Source organism: Haliotis asinina, chromosome 13, assembly GCF_037392515.1.
Source record: "Haliotis asinina isolate JCU_RB_2024 chromosome 13, JCU_Hal_asi_v2, whole genome shotgun sequence".
Classification (NCBI taxonomy): Eukaryota; Metazoa; Mollusca; class Gastropoda; order Lepetellida; family Haliotidae; genus Haliotis; species Haliotis asinina.
Window position 1 is genome coordinate 41747351 of NC_090292.1, and position 25626 is coordinate 41772976.

The 25626-nt window shown below is 40.8% G+C and overlaps 2 protein-coding genes across 4 annotated transcripts; one reads left to right on the forward strand and one right to left on the reverse strand.

The window, feature by feature from the left end:
- On the reverse strand, positions 1-4499 carry LOC137260134 (cholinesterase-like). Its single transcript, XM_067797835.1, has 4 exons — positions 4456-4499; positions 1709-3187; positions 1135-1310; positions 1-567 (listed from the first exon to the last, which is right to left on the reverse strand). The coding sequence occupies exons 2-4, from the start codon at positions 3184-3186 to the stop codon at positions 446-448; spliced, it is 1776 nt and encodes a 591-aa protein (XP_067653936.1). The 5' UTR covers position 3187; positions 4456-4499; the 3' UTR covers positions 1-445.
- Positions 4500-6356: 1857 nt separating this feature from the next.
- On the forward strand, positions 6357-24542 carry LOC137259773 (acetylcholinesterase-like). 3 transcript variants are annotated; one of them, XM_067797386.1, is made up of 4 exons: positions 6357-6634; positions 20457-21944; positions 23097-23284; positions 24175-24542. In XM_067797386.1, the coding sequence occupies exons 2-4, from the start codon at positions 20464-20466 to the stop codon at positions 24282-24284; spliced, it is 1779 nt and encodes a 592-aa protein (XP_067653487.1). In that variant the 5' UTR covers positions 6357-6634; positions 20457-20463; the 3' UTR covers positions 24285-24542. The 3 variants fall into 3 exon arrangements, with proteins under 3 accessions (XP_067653487.1, XP_067653488.1, XP_067653489.1); XM_067797387.1 differs by lacking the exon at positions 6357-6634 and adding an exon at positions 8856-8979; XM_067797388.1 differs by lacking the exon at positions 6357-6634 and adding an exon at positions 8883-8961.
- The last annotated feature ends 1084 nt before the right edge of the window (positions 24543-25626 follow it).

Here is a 25626-nt window from a genome sequence, read left to right on the forward strand (position 1 = left end):
ATAAATGCATAAATTATTGAATAACAGGTAAACTAGCGCCAAATTGTCTGAAGCATCGAAAGTTGCCTTGCGGAGTAACGTCCCTTGGGTGTGACAGGAACATGCATGGCCTTAGATGTGGAGTCCCAGATAATGATTTCCGTCTGATAACATGACATTTGAGCGGTGGTTTGGCTCAATGGTTAAGGCGGAGTGATACATGCCTGGAATAAATTATACTGTATTGAATTATGTCAACTTTATATTGTAAGATATGAAAACGCTGTTCATTGATACTTCGAAATTTAGTACTTGATAAAGACGATTTGATACCAAATCAAATTATCTATTATGGAAATGTATATTTCTGAAAGATATTGATAAGCAGTACATTGACACTTCGTAATTCAGCACTTGACGCAGACGATGTGAAACCAATCGTGAGAGTAGTTGCTGTGCGGTGGTCTCACGAGTGAAGACAAAGTTGTCTCATGACAAAAGAAAGGGAGACAACTGCCAGAGAGAGAAAACCCCGAGGCTGACTTCCGGCATTACTTCTTGGACAGGAGAAAGGTGCTTTGGTTGTTTCTGAAAAACATGTCAGCAGTACAAAGAAAAATATTCAGTTGCACCGATATGGTGTTTTAACGTACATGCTGCTTTCCCCCTAAATTAGCAGCTACATACTGTATTGTCTTGTATTATAATTATAAGGTTTAGTTTTATATCTCTCTGTGATACACTTTTAGTTTTACTGTTCATCGTGAACACTTTTATAGCTTTTAATGTTATTGATTTTTACTGGTGATACATGGCTGAAATACTGCCGATTTGATAAGTATTAACTCACATACTCGCTGTCCCTATATTTCCTCATAATGTCACGGTTCCAACATTATACCAGGAATTATTTTTTGTTCTGTGGTACTTGTGACCTTATACTCGTTTACGTGGTCAGTAAGTGACGTGGCACTGTCCGAATGAAATACGTCAAAATATATTCTGACGTTAAAAGTAGATTGCGGCAGGATTGTTTGTGTTTACATGAAACCATCCTAACGGTGACGTCAGTCGATTTAGTCGTGGAAGGGTTTTGTTCCAGGTCTGTTAGGTGCAGTGTGAACAGCATTTGGGGAGAACGTTTAGAAGACTCACGTGGAACATCGACGCCTGGAATCATGGGAAGTATTTTGTTGACGAAGGTGCACTGTTGATGACGTAGAGATTGTCCTGTTGCTAGGCTGCTGCCAATATCCAGTTCCAGATACTTTCGGTTGGTGTTGTCGTAAACCGGCCAAGTAACGGGCACTGACACTGGAACGTTGGGATTTCTGAAATAAAGACAATTATCGAAATAATGATAAATAATGGTACAAAGTCTTGAAGTAATAATTTAAGGATAGAATTCAGTTAGGAATGATGAGTCGACAGAGGCGACAAAAGGGATCGGGCGTCCAGGCTCGCTGATTTGGTTGACACATGTCACACAATCCAGTTGCATAGATCAATGCTCATGCTTTTGATAACTGATTGTCTAGTCCAGACTCGATTATTCGATTATTACAGGCTGACGTAACTAAGCAAAACACGAAAAAGGTACAAAGACAACGTCTTCCACCTAAACGCAATAAATACCATAATTACAACTGGAGAATGTTATTTCATACCCGAGTCTACAACAGGATTGTTTGAGTGTGATCAAGAAGTGGTCATTAAGTGCAAGGCTCACCCAGTCTTAGCAAAATTGGTCCAGTAGGTCATCATGGTCCTGCTGAGGGTCGCCTCATCTTGGTCGAATCCAAACGATTCATTCAATGGTAGACCAAACACTAGCTCTATCTCAAAGGAGTGTGCTGCACCTGTCCATGCTGGAAATGGATTTGTAGAGATGCGATGGTTGAAACCATACAGAAACGTGGGGTTCATCCTGGAGAAGACTGATCCAAACTCCACAACAGGACAATTGTAAAGGACGTCGCTCAGAAGAGTGTTGATGCCATCAAAGTAGTTAACGTTGCCAGGAGGCTGCAGATTCTTGTAGTAGATGCTCAGTGCTTCTTTACCCTTATCGCTCAACTCTTTCATAAATGTTGATTTTATCATCATTTCGTATTCTGTGGAACTAAGAGTCAGATTTTGTGGTGGGAAAGTGGCATTTCTTAAGCCTGTGACTAAGGTCATCATATACAAAGTAGCTTCGTCTTTGTTAAAACCATGCAAGAGCTCGGTGTTCTTATACTCGCCTCTGGCCAGCAATGTCTTGGGGTCATCAGGGAGGAAATAGTTATCAACGACAGGAGCAAATGGGATGAGGTTCTTGACGCCGAGGGTAAACTGAAGGTTTACCATTGACTGAGCATCAGCAAATTTCAAACACTCAAAGATATCAACATCGGAATGAGTAGGGCAGTTGAGTTTCTCAGCAAGCTTTATTGTATTATCTTTACTTGTGTGAGCATCTAGGTATGTAAACGACTCTGTGATTGGTCCACTCTCCATGACTGCTCTGTCAAACGTATCTCGTGACAACGGGGACAATATGTGAAGACCAACAGATATTGCTCCAGCACTCTCCCCAAATGTGGTAATTCGATTGGAATCTCCACCAAATTTGGCAGCATTTGTCTTGACCCATTTGAATGCCATTCTTTGGTCCATCAAACCCATGTTGCCAGGCACGGTTCCCGGGCCCAGATAGGCGAAACCTAGGGGTCCAAGTCTGTAGTTGATGGTCGCCACAATGATGTTATTCTCCACAGCAAGAACTGCACCGTCGTGAAGAGGCATCTGACCAGAACCAAGATAAAATCCACCACCATATACCCAGATCATTACTGAAAGGTTACCGGTGTTGTTTGTTGGGGTCCAGACCGACAAGTGCAAACAGTCCTCGCTGTAATAATCAGGGATCTGTTTGAAGCTTTCCGGAAAGAATGGACCTTTTGGCTGGATGCAGGATGGGCCGGGAACTTGGGCATGTGTGATACTCGAGTTGTTCGGCTCAAAAGCAACAGGATGCTTGAAGCGCAGATCTCCAACAGGCGGTTTGGCAAAACGAACTCCGTGATATACGTCGACAAACTTTCCACGGACTGACAGACGGTTTCCGCGGAGGCGTCCACTGGTAGTTGTTACCTCTTGCGTCACAGACAGTGATGACATGGACAAGATGATTACCACGTCAATCACTATCTTTGATGTCACCATTCTGAAATCAGAAACATTTCACGATTTTTGCTACGTCTGACATTATATTCAGCCATGCCATTCTGAAATCAGAAACATTTCAGGACTATTGCTCTGACTGCCATTATGGTTGCTCGCGCCATTCTTACAAATCAGAAACATTGACAGGTCTGACATCGTTGATCGCACCATTCTGAAATCAGATTTCGTTTCTACATGACCGTCTTTCGTCATATCTTGACTGAAACAGGATATCATTACACTTGGTATTGATACTGACGTTGCACTCGATTATGTAATGCATTTGGCATCGTATGCCAGAACCTTGTAAATGACCTCTTTTGTTAACGGTCATATGGCCTAAGTGTGGGTGAATGCCGCAGTTAGCATTATCCCAGCAATATCACGGTGGGGGACACCTGAATTGGGTTTTACATATTGTACCCATGTGGGGAATCGAATCCGGGTCTTCGGCCTAAGGAGCAAACGCATTAATCACTAGGTTACCACACTGCTCTACACTACAAACTGATCAGTCAGTTTTTCTTTCATTTTTTAAATCTTCCATTTAAATAGTCAATACACCACATACACATTTCTCTAATGAATACACACAACGCATACAAATACTGCACGTGCACACACACGTGTCACCTTTGAATCTAACGTGCAGATGTAAAACAAGAAAGCCTGATTTGTGTTGGTCTTTTGACGCCACACTCAGCAATATTTCCTTTCATATGGCTGCGGTCTGTAAACAAACACATGGAACGCACACATAGAATGCACACACACACACACACACACACACACACACACACACTCATACAGCACATAAATACTACATACACCCACTTGCACACACACAACCGGACGCAGCACACCGTTGCTTATACAGAAGCGAGAATACGATGGTCCCTGTCAGCTTTCACACAGCACAGTGAACGCTTTGTTTGTTTCGTTCGTTGCTTGTAGTGCACTCAGCAATCAAGAACATGAGCTACGCAGTTGGTATACGATGGCATATCAACATCTGATCCATTTAGTTGCCTCTTGCGAAGATGGCTGAAGACAAATTCTAACCGGGATCATCAAAGGCAGTCGCATTATATAAAAAAGCACGAAAACAATGCTTTTCGTAAAGAAACAGTGAGGTAGTTAAGCTTGTGTAAAAAGATCGTATTTATGACCTTATGTCCGCAGTAATGGCCTCCTTGCAGCAAGTCTGTCTCACATAAAAAAACAAAACAACAATAGGCCTAATGTCTCTGACACGGGTAATTGACTTACCTGGTGTTTTGAGGTCGTTACGACACAACAGATTAAGTTAAACTGGTAGCGTATATTCACACATAAAAAACTTGCACTAGAAAACGCCTTTTCAGCTCAAGGCCTGACCTTTCAATGAATACCAAGTGAGATGGAAATTGAAGCTGTTAATTTTTCTATGACTTTTGTGTATACGGTTGGAAGGAAGACCAATCCACTACCTCGGGTTTGGCCTCGCGTGTGTTTGAGTAGACGCGTTAGGTAAACATTCCTCCTGGTTAATAGTGTACCCGTGGAGAGTGCGTGAATATGCCTCAGTCAAGTTGCGGGCTCAACTCTGACTAGGAAAGAAAGGATTTGCCAGTGGCCTTACTGCGACCTTATTCTATTTTCAGATTGTGAGTGAGTGAGTGAGTGAGTGAAGGAGAGAGTAAGTGAGACATTCTCAACGGCAATGATAACAGTTTAAAAACAGATGGTTTGTTTTATTGCCCTCACAGAATGTCAGGCACATATACTATCCCCAAAAAGAAACGCATAAGCAAATTGTATTTATAAAAAGCTATTAAAAAACTATTGCGTTCAAACAATCGTAAAATTATGTAACAAAAGTGTTGATAAAATGTTTTCCCACAATTGCACATGTAAAAAATCGATTTTACCTGAAAATGTTGATTTTGATGAGATTTCAACGCAACAGAAATTACGTCATAGTTAAATTTGTGCAGCAATAAAACTCCAAAATTTAGTATTCGTTTTGAAGGACTTTCAAGGTTAAATCACTGTCACGTCTTGACTCTGCGACTCGGAACATAGCCACTGAAAGAATGCCTGCTGGCGATTACAACTTTCTTGTTGCCAGTCGCCTGGATGTTAGTCTGAGCAGATATCATGGCTTGCAGCTCGTTGCAACCAAACATACTGTCCCCGTACAGGCAGTCCTCAAGTTACCACTGCAGCCCATACTTGGTACATCCGGGTACTACAGTTGCGTGATCGTACTGCCATGGGTGAGAGCACAGCAGCCAGGGTGCCTTGGCTTCAGAGGATATCCGGTCACACTGTACGGAACAGGTTGACAAAGATTGGTCTGAGAACCAGGAAACCCGACGTCGGGGTCGTGCTACGTCGTCACCATCTCGCTCGACGTCTCCGTTATCTACAAGTATCCACTTGTTTGTATAGACATTACCTTATTCGAAACTGGTGTAATATTCCATGTACTTAAGTCTATTTGTGGACGAGTTATACGTGTATGAAAATACAACATTTGCGCAACAGATTTCTGGTCTTTGCGTTTCTTTCTTTGGATGCTATATATGCTATTATCACCAAGAGAAATATAACATTATCTGAGTCCTATTGTAGTGGTACACAACATAAACACGTATCACTGAAAGGTACAAAGTACCACTGAACAACTCTTATATTATCAAAAAATAAATATTTTAAAATTTAAGATATATCTCCTTGTCATAACAATACCCGATGCACGTTTTGCCTCAAGATTTTCAAAAGTTAAATTTTCCACTTTACCTGTTGAGAAAAAAATGATTACTAGCAAGAACACTGGGCTAGGGGTCCGCTGCCACCGAGTTTGAACCAAGTAATATGGCTGTTCATGATATCAATCACTCGTTATGTGATATAGAATATGTACACTCAAGTTCATCGTGAAAGAAAGAAAGAAATCAGAAACTGGGGCCTGTTAATCGACTCCATCAAAGAAATTGTACTTCCCAAAATATACTAAAAGCAAAAGAAACTCAAGTTTCGAAAAAATGTGAAATCTCTTAAAAGTAAGCGTTCATGTTTGCGCGGGATTAAAAGCATGACAAAAAAAACCGAGATGCGTTACCTGTTCGGTATAGCTTCATATTACTAATTACTACACCAAATCCTGTTTCTGTGACATCAACACCGTCCGACAAAGTAGATGTAGGCCGCTGGAGTCTCTGCAGAAAATAAACCTGTCGCAATTCAGCATGGTAAAGCTTGTGTGTGTGTGTGTGTGTGTGTCAATAACACGAGGCGGTACGACCCTCAAATTCTACACTTGAGTCACGTGTCCTGTTCAACGTGCCTAACTTCAGACCAGTGGACTTACGTTAGATCTATGTTCATCTTGAATTGATCTATCGCCATACTGGTATTCTGTTATCCCGTCAGCAAATCTAGCACTCGTTAATGAAACATCAAGGTAGGTTTATTTCTTCATATTTTTTTATTTTTATATTTTAAATGTCGGTTTTGTTATTGTCAATACACAACACTTTGTGATACACGTCCATTTTGCATTGAATATGTTTAAGTACATAATGTACGGAAGCGTAGTAGGACCTTTTAGGTTCACTGTCTCCAACGTAGGACTTAGTATCTCCTACGTAGAAGATAGTATCTGCCACGTAGTACTTAATATAGCCTTATAAAGGTTCGGATTATAAAGTGTGGTTATTATATTGAGAAATGTTTGGTTATGCGGGACGTCGAATAGTAGAAATGCACGTCAATGCATATGTATGACACTAACGCAGTGTTACTACACAGTGTGTGTGTGTGTGCGTGTGCGTGTGCGTGTGCGTGTGCGTGTGCGTGTGCGTGTGCGTGTGCGTGTGCGTGTGTTACGTTTGGATGACGTGGACCTTGATTTAATTGCAGTTATCGGTATTCTCTCTCCCTCTCTCTCTTTATCCCTCTCTCTCTCTCACAGATACACACACGCACTCCCGGACGCACACACACAGACACAGGAGGTGGGGGTAGTTTCTGATATGAAATTCTCGTTATGACACGTCTTCCGAAAGTTTCCCTTGTCTTTATATGAGGCTAGGTTGGATCAGATATACCCTTGTTTGCGATTTGATTTTTTGTAACTGACTCGGGTGGAAAAGTGTTGAATGCGGCGTAAAGCAATACGGAGGCAAAAGATTGTAAGTATAGTTGTTTGTATAAGTATAAGGATATAAGTACGCATAGACTGCCACCGATAGACACGTCACTGCATGCAGATTATGAATAATGTGCAACGACCTCTGAATATCCAGAGCACAATAGATAACTGTAACCAAGTGCGACGTGTAACAGTGAAGTAACTACAAGGCGTAACAATAGATCAAACTAAACGCGAGGCAGTAAAGTACAACAGTCGTTCCAACACATGAAAGTAATATGCAACAATTCTACTGCCGTTCAAAAGTCTAGACTCACTTAAAGCACTCACTATATGTTATATATGTATACATGGTTACAACGGAGATGAATTTCTCCACCATCTTGGGGGAAACAACTGGAAACCTTATGCAGATTGCTCAAGGATGATTCATCAAATTGCTGGAAAGCATTTGCAAATATTGTGTCATGGTGTATTTTATTTTATATAAGAATTTGCCATTTTTCTCCAAGTAAAATCATTTGTTGAACGCATGACAATAATCGTGTCAACGTTACGAATTTGTTTTATTATGCATCAGTTCATGTGTAAACAGTACCTTTAAACAGTATGGAAATATTTCGCTAAATCTAGTTTTGAACAGTTGACTGCAGTATGCGGCTACACTTACACTAGTGACTTTAAACTCTTAGTGAGTAGTATAGTTGAACACACGAGTCTAAAAGTGTAGACTCTTAGAGTAAATAAAACACATGGCTAAAACTCTGAAAAAATGACTGACACATTTGAAAAGGAAATGAGAGAGAGTGGGTGTAAGAGAGGGACTATTTTGTGCATCTCTATGGACATATATGATTGTTTACTGGTTCGTTGTTTTGTATTTCCGAAATTTCCGACTGCATAGTCTGTAATTAATCGAGTTTGGACCAGAAAATCCAATGATCAACAACATGAGCATTTATCTTGCATGGGTGTGATACGACACAATCATTGGTTTGCTGGGTCACTGGGTCAAGACATATTCCACAAGGATGTGGCTATATATAAGGGTGCAGTTGGGCAGTGTACAGTAGAAATCCACGAATTTCCAGCGCGTTTCAGTTTTATCTTCAGAGACGGACTGAGTGAGTATGGTTTTACGGCGCTTTTAGCAATATTCTAGGAATATCACTGCCGGGGAACACCGGAAATTGTATCCATGTGGGGAATTGAACCCTGCCTGAAGAGCAGGCGTCTTAGCTACTGGGCTATCCCACCCCAAAGAAGTACATGCACGCGCTCACGGACACACACGCACACGCACACGCACACACACACACGCGGGCGCGCGCGTGCACACACACATATTGGTTTATCTCAGCATTGTATGTGTACTTGCATATATATTTATATCATATGTCAGTGCTTATGTAACACAACAAAAGCTTTCAGTCAGCGTCACGACTTGCTCAGTCGATAATTTTCATATTTCGCAAGGGTTCACTGGAACTAGTACACTATGACCTAGTTATTTTGTACTGGGGTTGTGTTTAAACATAACAAAACCTTTCAATGGCGTCTTGTGACTATGCACTCAGCTCCTGTTTGAACAGCCAACACTCGCCTTGTTGAGTGAGCAAAAGGCCTGCAATGTTAATGTAAGGAAAGACAAGTGGGTAAGTTTGCATATGTTCTGGAAGCGTAATTGATAGCTGAGTACAGATGGTGCAATCATAGAAGGGGACATAGAGAGATGGAGGGTGAGGATAAATGTGTGTGGGGTTCAGGGGCGGAGAGATAAATATCTACCTCTGAATTCATTTAAACGGTGTATGTTTCGTGAGGCCATGAATATCTTGCATTTTGAACATACAGAGCTTGAAATGTTAATACGCATGCCTTGAAATTTGAACATGCATACCTTGGAATTTCAGCATCATGCCTCCAAATGCAAACATTCATATCTGGAATTTCAACATCCTCGATCTTTGGACATGCATATCTTGACATTTGTACATGCATACCTTGACATTTGAGCATTCGTACCTTGAAAGTTAAACATGCATGCATACTTTTAGAAACTCCATCATGGCAAATCTTGTTTTTTGAACATGTATATCTTGAAATTCCAACATGCATGCCTTGCATTTTTAACATGCATACTGTCAAATTTCAATACACGATTTTGGGGATTAGTAAAACACCATATTTTACCTGATCGACTTTTTGCATTGATGTAAGGGACTTCAAATGAAAGCAGCAGAGAAATATACTTGTGCTCCGTTATTAGATTTCACTAAATATACTTTCGAACAGTTCATAAACAATCACTCTTGGGGATTCGAGTGGATGTTCCTTGACCCCGTGACCCAGAGATCCGGCAACCTATACTGGTCGTTAGAGACGAAGCACAGAGTCGTATCCCAAGTTCGATGTTAGAGTGGTATAAACAATGGGGGTACGGCTCCAGCCCATATAACCCATGAAATAAAAAAAAAAACCCATCCTTCCCTCAATCATATTAATTTATAAAACCCATAACATGACTACTTTTCATCTCCCATGTAAAAACGTACCCAACAGTCTTTATAGTGGGGAATAGTTTATATAAGACAGGGAATCAAATTTGTAATCATATCAAAACAGTTCTTTACCCTCCTCTTTTTCATCATTTATTAATTCATCTAAAGTATCGTTATACTTATCTTCTTCCTTTTCTACAATAGCAGTTTGTAATCTAACACCAAGTGAAATACCAATACGACCAAGACATTAAAAACTTACACCAACAGCCCCTGAACATTTTTATCTTTGAACAATAGGTCTATGAATATTATTCTGATCAGGTTCTCTCCCATTTTCCATTAATGGATGATAACCAGATATTTTTCCATTTATTATTATTGGTTTATATTTATTGTATAATTTTACCCAATCAGCAAATTGAGAAGAATGAGGTAATTCATGTATTTTAATTCGGAGAACAGGATTATCTAAAGGGGTACCATTTTTCATATTTTTAACAGTTGTTTGAATTTGTGAAAATATTTGGTTCCGTGGTATTTCCGTATCTTTTTTATTGTGTGGAAAATGTAAAGTTTCATCTCCAGATGTTTTTACAACTTCTTTTTTAACTGCTTGAGAAAGATATGAAATAGCTTTAAATAATGAAAACTCCCGTGGACTTTCATCTGAATCTGGAATTGTATGTGGTTTTGTTATTGAAATAGTTAATCCATAAGGTCTGTCGTCTTTTGGCACGATTCTCGTATGAAGAAATCTGAGTTACTATATTTACAAGGTTTAATGTATCAAAAAACACCTACTGTGCACCTACAAAGCAAGCTCGTGAAAGTGTAATGTGACGTTCTCGAATGAAGAAATCTGAGCTCATTGAATTACTAAAAAGACAAACCTCTATGGAATTCATGCCTACTGAACATGCTGTAGAAAAATATTTGAGAAATCAGAAGACGGAAGTTCAAAGAAACATAGACGTTGAAGATATAAAACAATTGTATTTGATAACATAAACGAAGAACTGAAAGATTTAAGATGTAATAAATTTCAACTCACGTTAAAGATGGCACTAGAGAACCAAAAAGCGAATGGAGCAACTGAATACATCAATGTTTATATCAGAGGTAATCAGGAAGTTACAACGCACCCTGACACTATCAGCTCTTCTATAGACAGATCATTTGGAAAAATTCGAGAAACACTAGAACGTTACACTAATAGGGAGTCTGGTTGGGTTGTTGATAACATCAACATGGTTTACCTGGATATAGCAAACTATGTACCATTGAGAAGTGGATCGTACTTACCACTGTCTGAGTATTTTAAGAAAAAAAACAAGCCATGGTTAATGTTATAACCATAGGAATAATTGTAAATTTGAAAATGGACAGGTTATTCTCATGTTTTTGAGATATTCAGAAAAACGTGTTTGAGGCAGTACGAGTTGGACCCCGCATGGTATTATTCATGTCCTGGGCTATCGTGGAATGTTCTACTGAAGAAAGCTGGTGTGGAATTAGAATTATTCACAGATTACAATATGCACCTGTTCATAGAGAAAGGGTTAGCGGTGGTATTTCTAAGGTATCAAAACATTATGCCGAAGCTAACAACAGGTATGTGAAAGGCTACATCCCTAAGAAAATTTCAAACTATATACTCTACCTCGATGCCAACTATCTATCTGTACGGTTGGGCCATGAGCCAATATCTACCCACAGGTGGATTTGAATGGTTGCCTGATCAACAGCTTTACCATCCGGAGGACATCACGAGCATAGTGCCGGATTCGAACAAGGGTTATATACTCATAACATATATGGGTTGACTATAAATAGGACGTCTCTATTACAAAATGATGGATGGCTTCAGATGGTGTCAATACCTATGCTTACGGTCATAAAAATATTTATATTTCATATAGTCCAGGAGGAGGCAGCTGAAAAATTCGATGTCGTAGCCTCCCCAGTACTGATCTGGTTTGACAATATTTTCAGTTAGTATGATGTCTTGGGCTCATGAAAAGCCCTGTAATACTCTCGGTTTGTGGTATCAGGTTTTTTTCACAGGCCATTTTATGTACTGGGGGTCAGTGAGCATTAACATGACATTTAGTTTGCTGCTCTACAACACGTCACAGTTAATCATGGATGGTTTTACTACTAACAATCTGATCACGTTCATTTTGACTTTTGTGCATTGCTAAGGGATGTAGACATTATTTGACATATTCTCCTCCTGGACTAATGTATATAATGGAGAAAATTTACTACAGCCCACGAGGATACTGGAAAGGGGTAGATGCTGTTAAAAACTTAGCTAAAGCCCCAAGTGTTTCAGAAGAGTGAGTGAGTGAGTGAGTGAGTGAGTTAATACTTAACGTCACATTGGCAATATTTCAGTCATATCGTGACGAGAACATTTTGATACTGAAATGAAATATGTATACATTATAAAATCCTGTCGTCAAAGGACAGTAAAACCACTAGAGCATCACATTTACAATTAAAACTAGTGTGGAGAGTTAAAACAATTACCACTATTCGGACAATACAACATAAAATACTGGCTGTAGATCGCCAACAACTGAAGGTAGATCACCATACTAGGGACCATGGGGACTTACAGTACTTCTGCTACCTGCATGGACCCCAGATGGATTTACACCATCCCCTCAGCCGTTGGCGATTATACTGAAAGTTAGCCATTATTAAAAACAACAAATATACTACGATTAAAAGTTTGGTCGTACTAAATTTACATAGAATGTTTAGGACTTACGTACCCTCTCAGGAGGACAGTAAGTTTACTATACTTCAACCCCCCTCGAGGGCACAGCCACTAACAATCTCAGTTATTAATCTAGACTACCAATAATAAAATATTTATCTATTTACAATTCTGATAGCAAATCTAATTCTTTTAAGAAGGCAATAATTAAATGAGAGCTGGTATGAGTAAAAAGATCAATCATAGTTCGTGAATTAAAATACTGATCCCTTGTGATGGAATACTCTATACAGTCAAGCAGGATATGCTTGACTGTGATTCTTTCCTCACAAGGGATGCAGAGGATCCTCACCTTTCAAAAGGTATTCATGAGTATATCGTGTATGGCCAATACGACATCGCCGCAAAATGACCTCTTCAAATCTGGACTGACAACCCAAGTGGGTATACCCAATATATGGTTTAATTCCATGTAATTTATTTACACCCACTTGGGTGTCCCACTTCTTCTGCATCAGATCACGGATATAAGATCTAATGGTAGCTTTGTAATCAGTGTAGGGAATAAGAAGTGGTGTCACAGATTTGTTGAGTGCTGCCTTAGCAGCAAGATCGGCCATTGCGTTACCAGAAATGCCTACGTGACTGGGTAACCAACAAAAGACTATGTCGCATTGGCCAGTAGCAAGATTATTATACAATTCAATAATATCAATTAAAAGTGGATGTTTACAAGATAGGTTTTTAATAGCCTGAAGGCAAGAAAGAGAATCTGAATAAATTATATATTGTTTATGTTTAGTGTGTCTTTGAATATATTTGAGAGCCGATAATATGGCGTTTGCTTCTGCTGTAAAAATAGAGCTGTTATATGGTAATCTAGAAGATATTGTTCTGGATCCAATGACAGTGGCGCAAGCCACTGCACCACAGTCCTTGGACCCATCTGTAAATAAAGCTTTATAATTGCTATATTTATGTTTTAATTGATTAAATTCTTGTTTGTATTGTAAGTCATTAGTTTCTGATTTTTTAAATGTGGCTAGTGTTAGGTCGACTTGTGGCCTAACTAACTGCCAAGGAGGAGAAGAAAGAAGACGGGAAGGTGCTATATTGTCCAGCTCAATGCCGGCAGCAGAAATAAACGATTTAATTCTGTGGCCTAAAGGCGGAACAAGAGAAGTTTTTCTGTTGTACCGTTCCTCAATAAGGGGATTAAAGATGCAGTTATAGGCAGGGTTTGACTGATTGGAATGTAGTTTTGTCACGTACTGTAAGGCTAATTTTATACGGCGTTGATCAAGGGATGGCTCATCAGCCTCGACGAAGAGGCTCTCAATGGGTGACGTTCGAAAGGAGCCAAGACAAAGTCTTAGACCTTGATGATGGACTGAATCTAAAAGTTTAAGGTTACTTTTGCAGGCTCCACCATATACAATTGAGCCATAGTCAAGTTTAGAGCGGACAAGTGATCTATATAAGTGAAGGAGAGTAGTCTGATCCCCTCCCCACTTTGAATTGGATACAACTTTTAACAAATCGAGCGCCTTGAGGCATTTAGCTTTAAGAGATTTAATATGTGGCAGAAATGTTAAATGGGAATCAAAAATTAAGCCCAAGAACTTGGCCTCCTTTACCACCCTGATGGGAGAGCCATTTAAGGTTAGCTCTGGGTCCTTATGAGGTTTATATTTTCTACAGAAGTGTATACAATTAGTTTTGGATTTAGAAAATTTAAATCCGTTTTCGAGACACCAGTTATTTATTTTATTTAAACACAACTCTAATTGCCGTTCAATGGTGCGCATATTTTTAAGAGATATTAAAATCATCCACGAATAATGATCCATCAATTGAATCATTTAAAACCTTTGATAAACTGTTGATCTTAATACTAAATAATGTGACAGACAAAATACAGCCTTGAGGGACACCCTGATCCTGATTGTAATGATCAGATAGGGTAGAACCCATTCGGACTTGAAATTGCCTGTCTTGTAAAAACTGTGATATAAAAAGAGGTAAACGACCTCTCAAACCAAAATCATGTAAATCCTTTAAAATGCCATGCTTCCACGTGGTATCATAAGCTTTCTCGAGATCAAAGAAAATTGATACAGCATGTTGTTTATTTACTATAGCATTTTTCACAAAGGATTCTAAACGTACCAAATGATCAATGGTACTGCGATTTTTCCTGAAACCACATTGAATATTTGTAATAAGGTTGTTGGTTTCAAGATACCATGTTAGTCTATTATTTACCATTCGCTCCATGGTTTTACATACACAACTCGTTAAGGAGATTGGTCTGTAATTAGATGGATCAGTATGATCTCGACCAGGCTTTGGTATTGGGACTACAATGGCATTACGCCAGGAAGTTGGAAAATTGCCTGTAGTCCAGATATTATCAAATACATTAAGCAGCGTTTCCAAACATGTTTTGGGCAAATGTTTCAGGAGCTGATAATGGATACCATCAGCCCCTGTAGCTGTATCATGAGCCTGTGCAAGGGCGGTATAGAGCTCATGCAATGAATTGATCTTGGAAACATATTTTCTCCAAGACTGACGTTTATTCTGCTTAAATGTGCGTCGAGCCTTGGCATTTAAAATTTTAACTTTATCTAAATTGTGAACAGTAGGGTGTCGGAGAAAATAGTCTTCTGCCTTCTTCCTACTTTTCCTGGCCTGTTTACATTCGTTATCAAACCATGGCTTACGAATGTGTGGATTTACAGAGGACTTAGGGATAGTATCATCAGCAATTTGTTTCAGTGTCTCCGAAAATGACTGGATTGCATAATGAGCGTCCATGAAAAATTCTGGTTTTAAGTTTTTAGTACAACTAGTCTGAAATAAAGGCCAATTAGCTTTAGAAAAATTCCATCTTGACGTCGACAGATCATCAGTTGGATTTATAGCAGTGATTACTGTCGGAAAATGGTCACTACCACACAGGTCACCGTGGACTGACCATGAAAATTCATTAAGTATGGTTGGATCTGTGATTGACAAATCTAGTACTGAATATGTACCCGTTGCTGGATGTAGATATGTGTTCGAACCGTCGTTAAATATGCACAAGTCATTATTAGAAACAAAATCTTCAAGAATTGTACCTTTATTGTTCGTATCGTTGCTTCCCCACAGAGGATTATGACCGTTGAGATCTCCCGTTATAACACAGGGTCCAGGCAATTGGGAATATAAATCCTGAAGTTCTGATAGCTGAAGAGTCGAGGATGGTGGTATGTACAAGGAACAGAGTGTGATCGTGACGTGTAAGGTTAGTCGGACAGCAACAGCCTGAAGTTTAGTTGTAAGAGGAACAAGGCTGTGAATGATACCCTGTCTCACCAAAATGGAAGCACCCCCGGTTGCTTTATCCCCCGGAGGTGAAAAACAGTGATACGAGTTGTACTGACGCATTTCAAACTTATCATCACGTTTAAGAAATGTTTCCTGTAGACTAAATGCTGATGGGTTTAAATCTTGAGCTAATAATTGAACTTCGTGAAAATTATTCCTAAGCCCTCTGCAATTCCACTGTACTACATTTGTAGCGTTACTCATGGCGGTTCTATTGGAAACCTCTCTCGTGTACGAGAGGAGGGTGTACCGTTATTTCGGTTTTGTGAAGATGGTGTATCATCCATCTCCAAAGGCTCAAACAAATTGTGAACCTCTACAGGAGTATCAGCAGGAGATTTCTTTGATCTACGATTTAGACGTTTTCTTTGCGATTTTGACATTTCACCTTTTGACGTTTCAACATCTATAGCTGTTTGAACAACTTCACCTGATACATGACTAATAGTCTGAGAGGCTGACGCTGTAAAAAAGCCCTGACTGCCAGAAGTACTATTCACATGAACAGGTTTCTCAGAAGCCATCCAGGTCAAATCCGTTTGACACGAAGTAGAGATTGTTTCTGGTCGTCGTGAGACTGCAGCAGAGTATGTCACAGTGGGAGAGGGATTATGTTGATTCTGGCTATGGACTTTGTTTTTAGCCTCCATGAAGGAAATATTTGTTTCATACTTTAATTTAAGTATCTTAGATTGCATTTGCCATTCAGGACAACATTTAGAAGAGGAAAGATGACTGCTTCCACAATTGGCACATTTAATATCATTGCTGCAGTCAGAGTCCTGATGATGTTCACTACAACGATGACAACGAGGAGTGTTTCGACAGGACTTAGACCCGTGTCCAAACTTCTGACAGGAATAGCAGCGGAGCGGAGTGGGGATATACACCTCCACTCCGATATTGAAATAGCCGGCTTTGATTGACTTTGGCAGAGTGCACGATGAAAAGGTAAACATGTAAGTGTGGCCAGGTACAATGCTACCATCCTGCTTCTTGACGGGAAAGCGTTTGACGGAAGTTACATTCTGATCCTTAAGTTCAGCCACTATTTCATCCTCGGACATGTCCGCCAGACAATGGGCTCTATCCCTAACAATGCCTCTACTTGAGTTCAGAGTTCTATGAGCTGAGACAGCAACATTGACGTTGGCAAATTGATGTTGTTGCAATAAATTTATGGATTGCTGTCGTCGCGCACACTCAACAAGAAGTGTACCTCCTCTGAGACGTGAAACGTTCTTAACCTCTCCACAAATAGATTGTATTGTCTTTGATACTAGAAATGGATTGATCTTAAGTGGTTCACCGTTGGTAGATTCAATAACTATGAATCTTGGCCAAGGTTCTTGGTGTGTTGGACCTGAAACATCTTCATTGCAAGAAAGATGATCAGCCTCTAAACGTCTTTTTTTGTCGTTTCTCGTGGAACCAGAAAGGGTGATTGACATGGTGATGATAATAGATTCAGCACCCCCGCTCCCCACCCGCCACCGAGTGTCAACGAGGACAGTGTTCAACTGCAGTGGAACTCCAGCCTGCAAACACTAAGGATACAGGAGTGGTATACTCCAGTAAATACGACATGAGTAGCTACATTTTTCTACCAATTCAAATGCTAGGCTGGTTCGGCTATTAGCAAGAAATTGGAGACATATAGAACACAGAGGTCGACATCACCAGATTGGCCCATGAGCCACCGCCTTCTGGCATAGGACTCTGGGCAAGTAGATATAGCAAAAAGGTATTACACACTAGACGTCAAAAAAGACCAATGCCCAATAAATCAAATGTGCGAAAATACTTTCTATGCACAGGGCATGGCGTGACCAGCCGATTGATAGAATCGGGCCGATTCTACCACCCGTCTAGGTGAAGTAAGGGCCGAAGTGGTGTGTTGAGCAATAGGAGCAAAATGGTTCAGTCTCCTACTGCCCTCAACCACCAGGATCCCGTCCTCCACCGACACGGGACGCAACCCACGGCAAACAGACTGCCCAATTTAGTCGCCTCTTACGACAAGCAATGGGGTGCTGTGGACACATTCTGTCCCGGGTCCACATGGGAGAAGAGCACTTAGCGTTACCCAGCACCCACCACGAGGAGGTGGCTCTTCATGGGTGCCTGTTTCAGAAGAACAATCCAAAGCCTGGTTACAACACAGGCAAACTGTAGCACAAATGGGGTTGCGCAAGGTTGGCAACGTACTACCTTCGCTTTGGATTGAAAAATATTTTCCATGTCAAAATAAAATATCATCGCCACGATCAAAGGTACATTGCCATTTCCTCACTTGGTTGTGTTCTCAGATTTCCTACCCCATGTTTTATAATTACTCACGTAAAATTTGTTTTGTTCAAAATTTTATGCGCCACTGGCGGTATTCAGATCGTTCTTCGCCTCCATTACCCCTGCCAGCTTCTGGTTGAATGGAGTCTCTTCATATGTCTCTTTGCGCATTCAGTCTGTGCGGCCAGCAGTTTTTCTACAGCTATATTGTGTTGTTTTCCTTCCTCTTCTACCTCAGCCGTGTTTGACTTCCTTAATCAAGAAAATTTATCCTGGCAAATGCTGGGGCATTCACAACCATCATTGCTATCGTGACCATATTGTTTATATTACTTTAAAATATTTTCAGGTATAATACCTTGCTTTATCAGAACGTCCTTGGTGGCCATCACCATATCAATGTTCATAGTAAGCATCTTGCAGGTCGAAGTTGAGGCCGCAGCCAGTCGTAGCGCACGATATAGCGAAACTGAGTTGGTCCTGCCAAAACTGCATTGGGTTATTGAACCACGCGTGATAAAATTTCACATCAGTGACCAATAACTTATATTTTCCAAACACATCTACAAACTGGGTTTTGAAGTATGAACCATCCGCATCAACAAAGATTTTCATGTGTGTGAAGTCGGAGGCATTTATGCTGTCGTTGTTTGGGTTTATACATATTTATTATATAATATATAAATATAATTCATAATATGTACATCATGCTTCCAGATATAGGTGAGGCCTTTCAACTTATACACGCTGTTGATAACACGTCTGAGCAACTCGAAATAGCACTATGCAATATCACATACTAACCGCGATAGACAAACATCTGCAAAAATAATTATAGATATTTGTCAATAATACCAGACACACAATAACCGATGGATACTACAGCGTGTGTTCTTTCAACGACGAATCTAAGGCTGCCATCAGAAGAAATAAAACCTAATATTACCATCACTGGTACGAAATTACCAGAGCTAGTTCCATACAGCGAGGTATGCGTTCATCTCAAACAGCTTCGCACAACAGATAATGTTCAAAGTGAACGTCCTTCCACGTTGTTGAGGCTGTCCTGGTTAAAACAGAAAAACACAATGACGGACGCACTGAGTCATTTTCATCGAGGCAGTATGAAAAAATGACAAATAGTAATATATCTGAATTTAAAATATCAATTTTAGATACCAAGAATAATACTACAAATATAGGATACTCAACACTACATATACAACAGTAGCTAGTAATCGAGGACCAGGAATGCCAATAAAAAAATGCATTAATGTAGGGTTATCAGACCTAGGTGATACTAGAGGATTTGATAACACGGGAATAGATGGTAAAATGTACCTGGAGTCAATGTTTTAAGTTGATTTGATTACAACTTGCTTCCCTGTCTTATATAAACTAGTCTCGTACCCCCAACAGTCTTCCTCTCACTAGTAACACTGTTGGGTACTTTTTCACAGGGGAGATGAAAAGTGGTCATATTATGGGTTTTATAAATTAATATGATTGAGGCAAGGATATGTTTTTCATTTTATATGTTATATGAACTGGTCCCGTACTCCCATTGTTTATACTTCTCATGGTGTCACTAGATTGTCAGGCCAAACTGGATTATTTCATATACCGGACTGTTTCTGAGAACGGCTTTACACAACATACAAACAAACCTGAAAGAGACAAAAAACGATAGATTATAAAAGCATTTTTACATAAATAATTGCTGGCATTCGATTGCATGCGCCACTAACATACAAACACACGATGCATTACACCTGAAATTATCAGATTGCCTCAACAGCGACTCCTCTTGGTTCTATTTCCAGGTATGATTGGTTAGTTGTTGTGTAATGTCGCTCCCTGCAATATTTCAACTCAAAGCGGCAATCTGTAAATAATTGAGTCGTGTGCATGTGTATGTGCGTGTGTGTGTGCGTATGTGTGTATGTGTTTGTGTATGTGTATGCGTGTGCGTGCGTGTGCGTGTGTGTATGTGTGTGCGTACGTGTGCATGCGTGTGCTCTCCGCGATGAATGACGTTGATCATATACAATCAAACACTGTTATGTACGAAGCCTACATTTTCTGAGGTATTGACACAAATGAAACTTATGATTAAGGAATACGTTGGAGCAAACTTTTACATTACTTCGAGACAAATGCAAGTTCGATCCATCCATGTTTGACTACACGTGCTTATCATAGGTCGGTGAATGTGATACTTATCGATAACTCTTTTCAGGTAAATCATGACATCTTTGCTCATCTTCGGCCTGGTTGTTATCATCGTCAGTACCGGAAACAGAGCCTCTGGACAGGAAGTTGACACTACGCATGGCAGAGTCAGAGGTCTGCGAACTTCCGTCCTCGGAAAACTCATCGATACTTACTATGGCATACCTTTTGCCAAACCACCAATAGGAGACCTTAGATTTAAACACCCACAACCCATTGACCCCTGGCGACCGGAGGTCAAGGACGCCTATTCCCAGAAACCGTCATGCCAACAACCAACGCCGATTCCAAACGGCATGTCCTGGAGGACGGCACCTCCGACCTTCAGCGAGGATTGTCTCTACATCAATGTCTGGGCACCAGTTAATATACCACCAAATACCAATCTCACGACCATGGTATGGATATACGGTGGTTCCTTCAGATCCGGCTCCATCAGTTTGCCGTTGTATGACGGCAAGTATCTTGCCGCTGAAAAAAACGTCATCGTGATGTCCATGAACTATCGCCTTGGGGCTTATGGGTTTCTATACCTCAGCCCCGACACGTTTCCAGGCAACCAGGGCCTCATGGACCAGACTCTTGCATTGCAATGGATCCGAGACAATGTTGAAACATTCGGCGGAGATGCAAACAGGATTACCATATTTGGAGAAAGCGCCGGAGCAGCATCAGTTGGACATCTATTGCTATCCCCCAAATCACGTGACCTCTTCACCCGTGCCATTCTACAAAGCGGATCCCCTCTTCCGGCATGGGCAGCAAAGCAGCCTTCAGCTGCTGTTGGCGGCGCCAGACAACTTGCGATGTTAGCCAACTGCTCTGCCAGATCGGATGCTGATATTTACCACTGCATCAAAGACTTACCTCCAGGAACTCTCCTAAAGTACCAGGAACAAGTCATTGGCATTGCAGAGATCGCTTTCTCTCCTGTCGTGGACGGATTCTTCTTTCCAGAAAATCCAACATCGCTTATAGAAAAAGGGCAAATGAAGAGAACTGAACTATTAATGGGCGTCAATAGGAATGAAGGCACGCTATTTCTACCGTATTCTTTGCCCACGATATTCACACTATCGGATCGATTAAACGTGAGTAGGACACAATTCCTAATCGCATTGAGAAAGTATGCGACAGTAAATGGTCTGTCATCGACATTAATGAAGGCAGTCATGGCCCAATACGATGAAGTCCAGGTTCCTTCTCTACGGAAAGACTACCTCGAAACTATAGACTACATCCTCGGGGACAGCTTTTTCACCTGCCCAGCAGTCAAACTGGCGGAGTACTACGCTGCAGACGATGACGTGTACTTCTACTACTTCAACCACCGGCTTGACGCTTTGATAGCACCGACATGGTTGGGAACTTTTCATTCGGCTGAGATCGAGATGGTGTTTGGTCTTCCTCTCGGGAACAGTTTCACAGCATCAGAGGCAGAAAAAACAACAAGTCGTATTATGATGACATATTGGGCGAATTTTGCTAAAACTGGGCAAGTACCTGCATTTTAAAACTGAATCAGGGATTGAAAGGGTGGATAAATGAAGACTTATGGATGTTTATGCAATTTTTGATATGCATGCTGGGGTGGTGGGATAGCCTTGAGGTTAAAGCGTTCGCTCTTCACGCTGAAGACCCGGGTTCGATTCCCCAAATGGGTAAAATCGTGTAAACCCAATTTCCGGTGTCCCCCACAGTGATATTGCACGAACATTGCTAAAAGTGGCGTAAAACTAAACTCAGTCAGTCAGCGCATAATGATGAAGCAATAAAAATATACCCTGATCCGTTCCGTACGTCTTACCTAAGACGGGTTAAAGCGTTTGCTTGACACGCGGAAGACCCGGACTCGATTCCCCTCCCCTCCCTCCCTATCAATGCTAATAGCGGCATAAAAAATACTCACTCACCCATAACAAGCAATTGTTCAGGTTTTATGTGAATCACTTAAAATGTGTTTTAAAGGCTTGAAAGGGATAAAGTTTGTTGAGAAATTAGTTGCTTTGTTTGTAACGTTTCACAATGTGTACAAAGGCACAATAGTTTAACAGGTCCAAATACCTTGTATTTTCTATTGTAAAGGTTGATAGCATTAATGCAAACCAGCAGAAGTTTTTTTTTCTAATTCTGATTGTGAATGAGGCGATGAGTCATCAATCAGCAAATATCTATTGGACGTTTGTTGTGCCAGTGTATAATTATTATTGTTACATAATACACTATGTCTTGTTTAATTGTTGTTTTTATGAGTGGATAATGAATTATTAGTTAGAGGTGATCTTCAGCAACCCATGCTTGTCGCAAGAGGCGACTAATAGATCGGGTGGTCAGGCTCGCTGACTTGGTTGACACATGGCACCGATTCCAATGCTCTTGATCACTGGATAGTCTGGTCCAGACTCGATTACTTACAGTCTGCTGCCATATAGCTGAAATATTGTTGAGTGCGGCGCTAAACAAGAAACCAGTCTTATTTCGTATGGTATAATTATTAAAAACAATGTAACTGTCTGTGAGTTGGTGTATTGTGGAAATAATTGTGCAGACAGTAACTTCTGCCGGTAACCTTGAAATCCTTATGAACAAATATTGAGAGGAAACCGGATCTGGTAATGTTAAACGTTTTTCGCCGTCAATTTGCCAGGAACCCAAACCTTCCGGAGACACCCAGCTTCCAGTGGCCAAAGTATACCAAAGATGATGAAACCTTCCTTATCTTCACGGATGGAGGACAGGCGACCGGTCAGGGGCTCAGGAAGCAACAGTGTGTGTTCTGGGATACACTAGTGCCACTGATTCGCCAGAACGAGGAGACGCCTACTGGCTCTAGAAGTAAGTCATCCATAGCGTCATATATGGAATTGTCACGTGACTGAGTGAGTGAATGCGTGTGGTGGGTGAGTGCAAGCATGCATGATTTCATGCGTGAGTGCGTTGGATGGTGAGTGAGTCCATGCATGCGTGAGTGCATTTGTAAGTGAATTTGATGGTAAGTGAGTGAGAGTGCATGCATGCGTGAGTGCATTTGTAAGTGAATTTGATGGAAAGTGAATGAGAGTGCATGCATGGGTGAGTGGGTTGGATTGTGAATGAGGGAGTATGATTTTACGGCGCTTTCAGCAATATTTCAACAGCATCAAGACGGGTAGACTAATGCGTAATCTCCGAATATATGTAATTTCGATAGTAACAATCTAACCCATATAAAATGAAAAAGGGGCCTCATGGAGACCAGAGATTCTTCAACCTGAGGAAATCTGGACTTGCTTCATTTAAGACTTTAGCACTGCGGAGAGAGATTGGCAGTGAGAAAAATAATATTGTTCAGGGGCAGTGAGACCGACTACAACACGGGGATTTATGTGCTTGTTTGTTTACTTGCTTGCTGTTTCACGCCGCACTCAACAATATTCCAGCTATAAGACGGCGGTCTGTAAATAATCGAGTTTGAACCAGACAATCCAGTGATGAGCATCGATCTACGCAACTGGGAAACGACGACATGTGTTAACTAAGTTACGAGCCTGATCAACTGATCCTTACGACAAGCATTGGCTACTGAAAATCAATATTCTGACCCGGCCCTTCACTGGAAGCAGTCATTGTAACTGAGTGCCATGACGCTACCTCTAGGCCACCTCAACGATTGGTAGCATGGTCACGTGACGTGTGAATCATAACGTCGCAATCAGAGATATATCACGTAATTTTGTCTGTTTCAGCGACGACAGAGAGGGTGGTCTACGTGTGTCCAAACGACGGAAGCAGAATCTCCGTTTCTTTTGGAGTGTTGTGTGGCGTGGCACTTGCAGTTCTGTTGAGCTTTAAATAAGCACTCACATCGACTCAGCATTCTCCTTAGCACTCATGTTAAAGGTTTTTGTGGGTTTTTTTTAAAAGATATACTGAGTGAAACAAAAAAGGGAACACCTCTGCATGGCTGGCAGTGTTCCTTTATATATTTTTCTCAGCATATTATATCACTGCGTGACCGCAACATGGCATAAATGCCGACATACTTTTGTATCGTGAAGTCTGTTTCTTACAAGGATAGGTTTAATTTTTAAAACAATAAAAAATGTGCTGATTACTTTCGTGTTCATTTAGGTGGGTTAAAGCGTTCGTTCATCACCCCGAAAACCCGGATTCGATTCCCCACTTGGGCACAATGTGTGAAGCCCATTTCCGATGTCCCCAACCGTGATATTGCTGGAATATTGCCAAAAGCGGCGTAAAGCTCAACTCACTCATTCACTTATTTGTGACCAGTGTTATTTCCTCATGTAATCGGTACCAATATACATTGGCAATGAAGGCAATGTTTTCAGCTCTTAGGGTGGAGGCAATGGAAGTTCGAATCACTCAGATAATATCTCTTGGTTTGCTGGAGCCATACCGGTGACTGGTGCCTTCTGCAATAGTGTTAGCCTCTAATAGTGTCATCAATCTGGACATTCCTCAAACACCAAAAGTTAACACTCTTCACTCATATAAGGTTATTCTAGCCCAGCAAACACACAGCGTTTCCCCAACGTTGTGGGAAGGCTGTAGATTGGTAACGTTGTCACAACGTTAGCATTGCGTCATTTTATAACGTCATGTCACAACGTTAGTGTTGCGTCATTTTATAACGTCATGACAGAAAGTTAGCATTGCGTCATTTTATGCCATGTCACAACGTTAGCATTTAGTCTTTTTATAGCGTTATGACACAATGCTAGAGTTGCATCATTTTACAATACCATGACACGTTAGTATTGCGTTATTTTATAACGTTATGTCACAATGCAAACTGATCATGACGTTCAGGGAACCTTTCGCTTTGAGCTTATCACAACTTTGAAACATTTCACCTTGAGATTCTTTCTTCCCTATTCAGCTACAATGAGTGAGTGAGTTAGTTTAGTTTTACGCCGCACTCAGCAATATTCCAGCTATATGGCGGCGGTTTGTAAATAATCGAGTCTGGGCCAGACAATTCAGTGACCAACAACATGAGCATCGATCTGCGCAATTGGGAAGCGAGGACATTTGTCAACCAAGTCAGCGAGCCTGACCACCCGATCCCGTTAGTCTCCTCATACGACAAGCATAGTCGCCCTCTATGGCAAGCATGGGTTGCTGAAGGCCTATACTACCCCAGGACCTTCACGGGTCCTATTCAGCTACAGCTT

What these genes read in the sequence shown, in the direction of transcription:
- LOC137260134 (XM_067797835.1), bottom strand. Translation starts at nt 3,186, where the DNA reads ATGGTGACATCAAAGATAGTGATTGACGTGGTAATCATCTTGTCCATG. An exon ending in ACCAATTTTGCTAAGACTGG is followed by an intron (nt 1,311 to 1,708) that starts GTGAGCCTTGCA and finishes TCTTTATTTCAG; the next exon opens with AAATCCCAACGTTCCAGTGT. An exon ending in TCCAGGCGTCGATGTTCCAC is followed by an intron (nt 568 to 1,134) that starts GTGAGTCTTCTA and finishes CATGTTTTTCAG; the next exon opens with AAACAACCAAAGCACCTTTC.
- LOC137259773 (XM_067797386.1), top strand. Translation starts at nt 20,464, where the DNA reads ATGACATCTTTGCTCATCTTCGGCCTGGTTGTTATCATCGTCAGTACC. An exon ending in GCGAATTTTGCTAAAACTGG is followed by an intron (nt 21,945 to 23,096) that starts GCAAGTACCTGC and finishes TCAATTTGCCAG; the next exon opens with GAACCCAAACCTTCCGGAGA. An exon ending in GACGCCTACTGGCTCTAGAA is followed by an intron (nt 23,285 to 24,174) that starts GTAAGTCATCCA and finishes TGTCTGTTTCAG; the next exon opens with CGACGACAGAGAGGGTGGTC.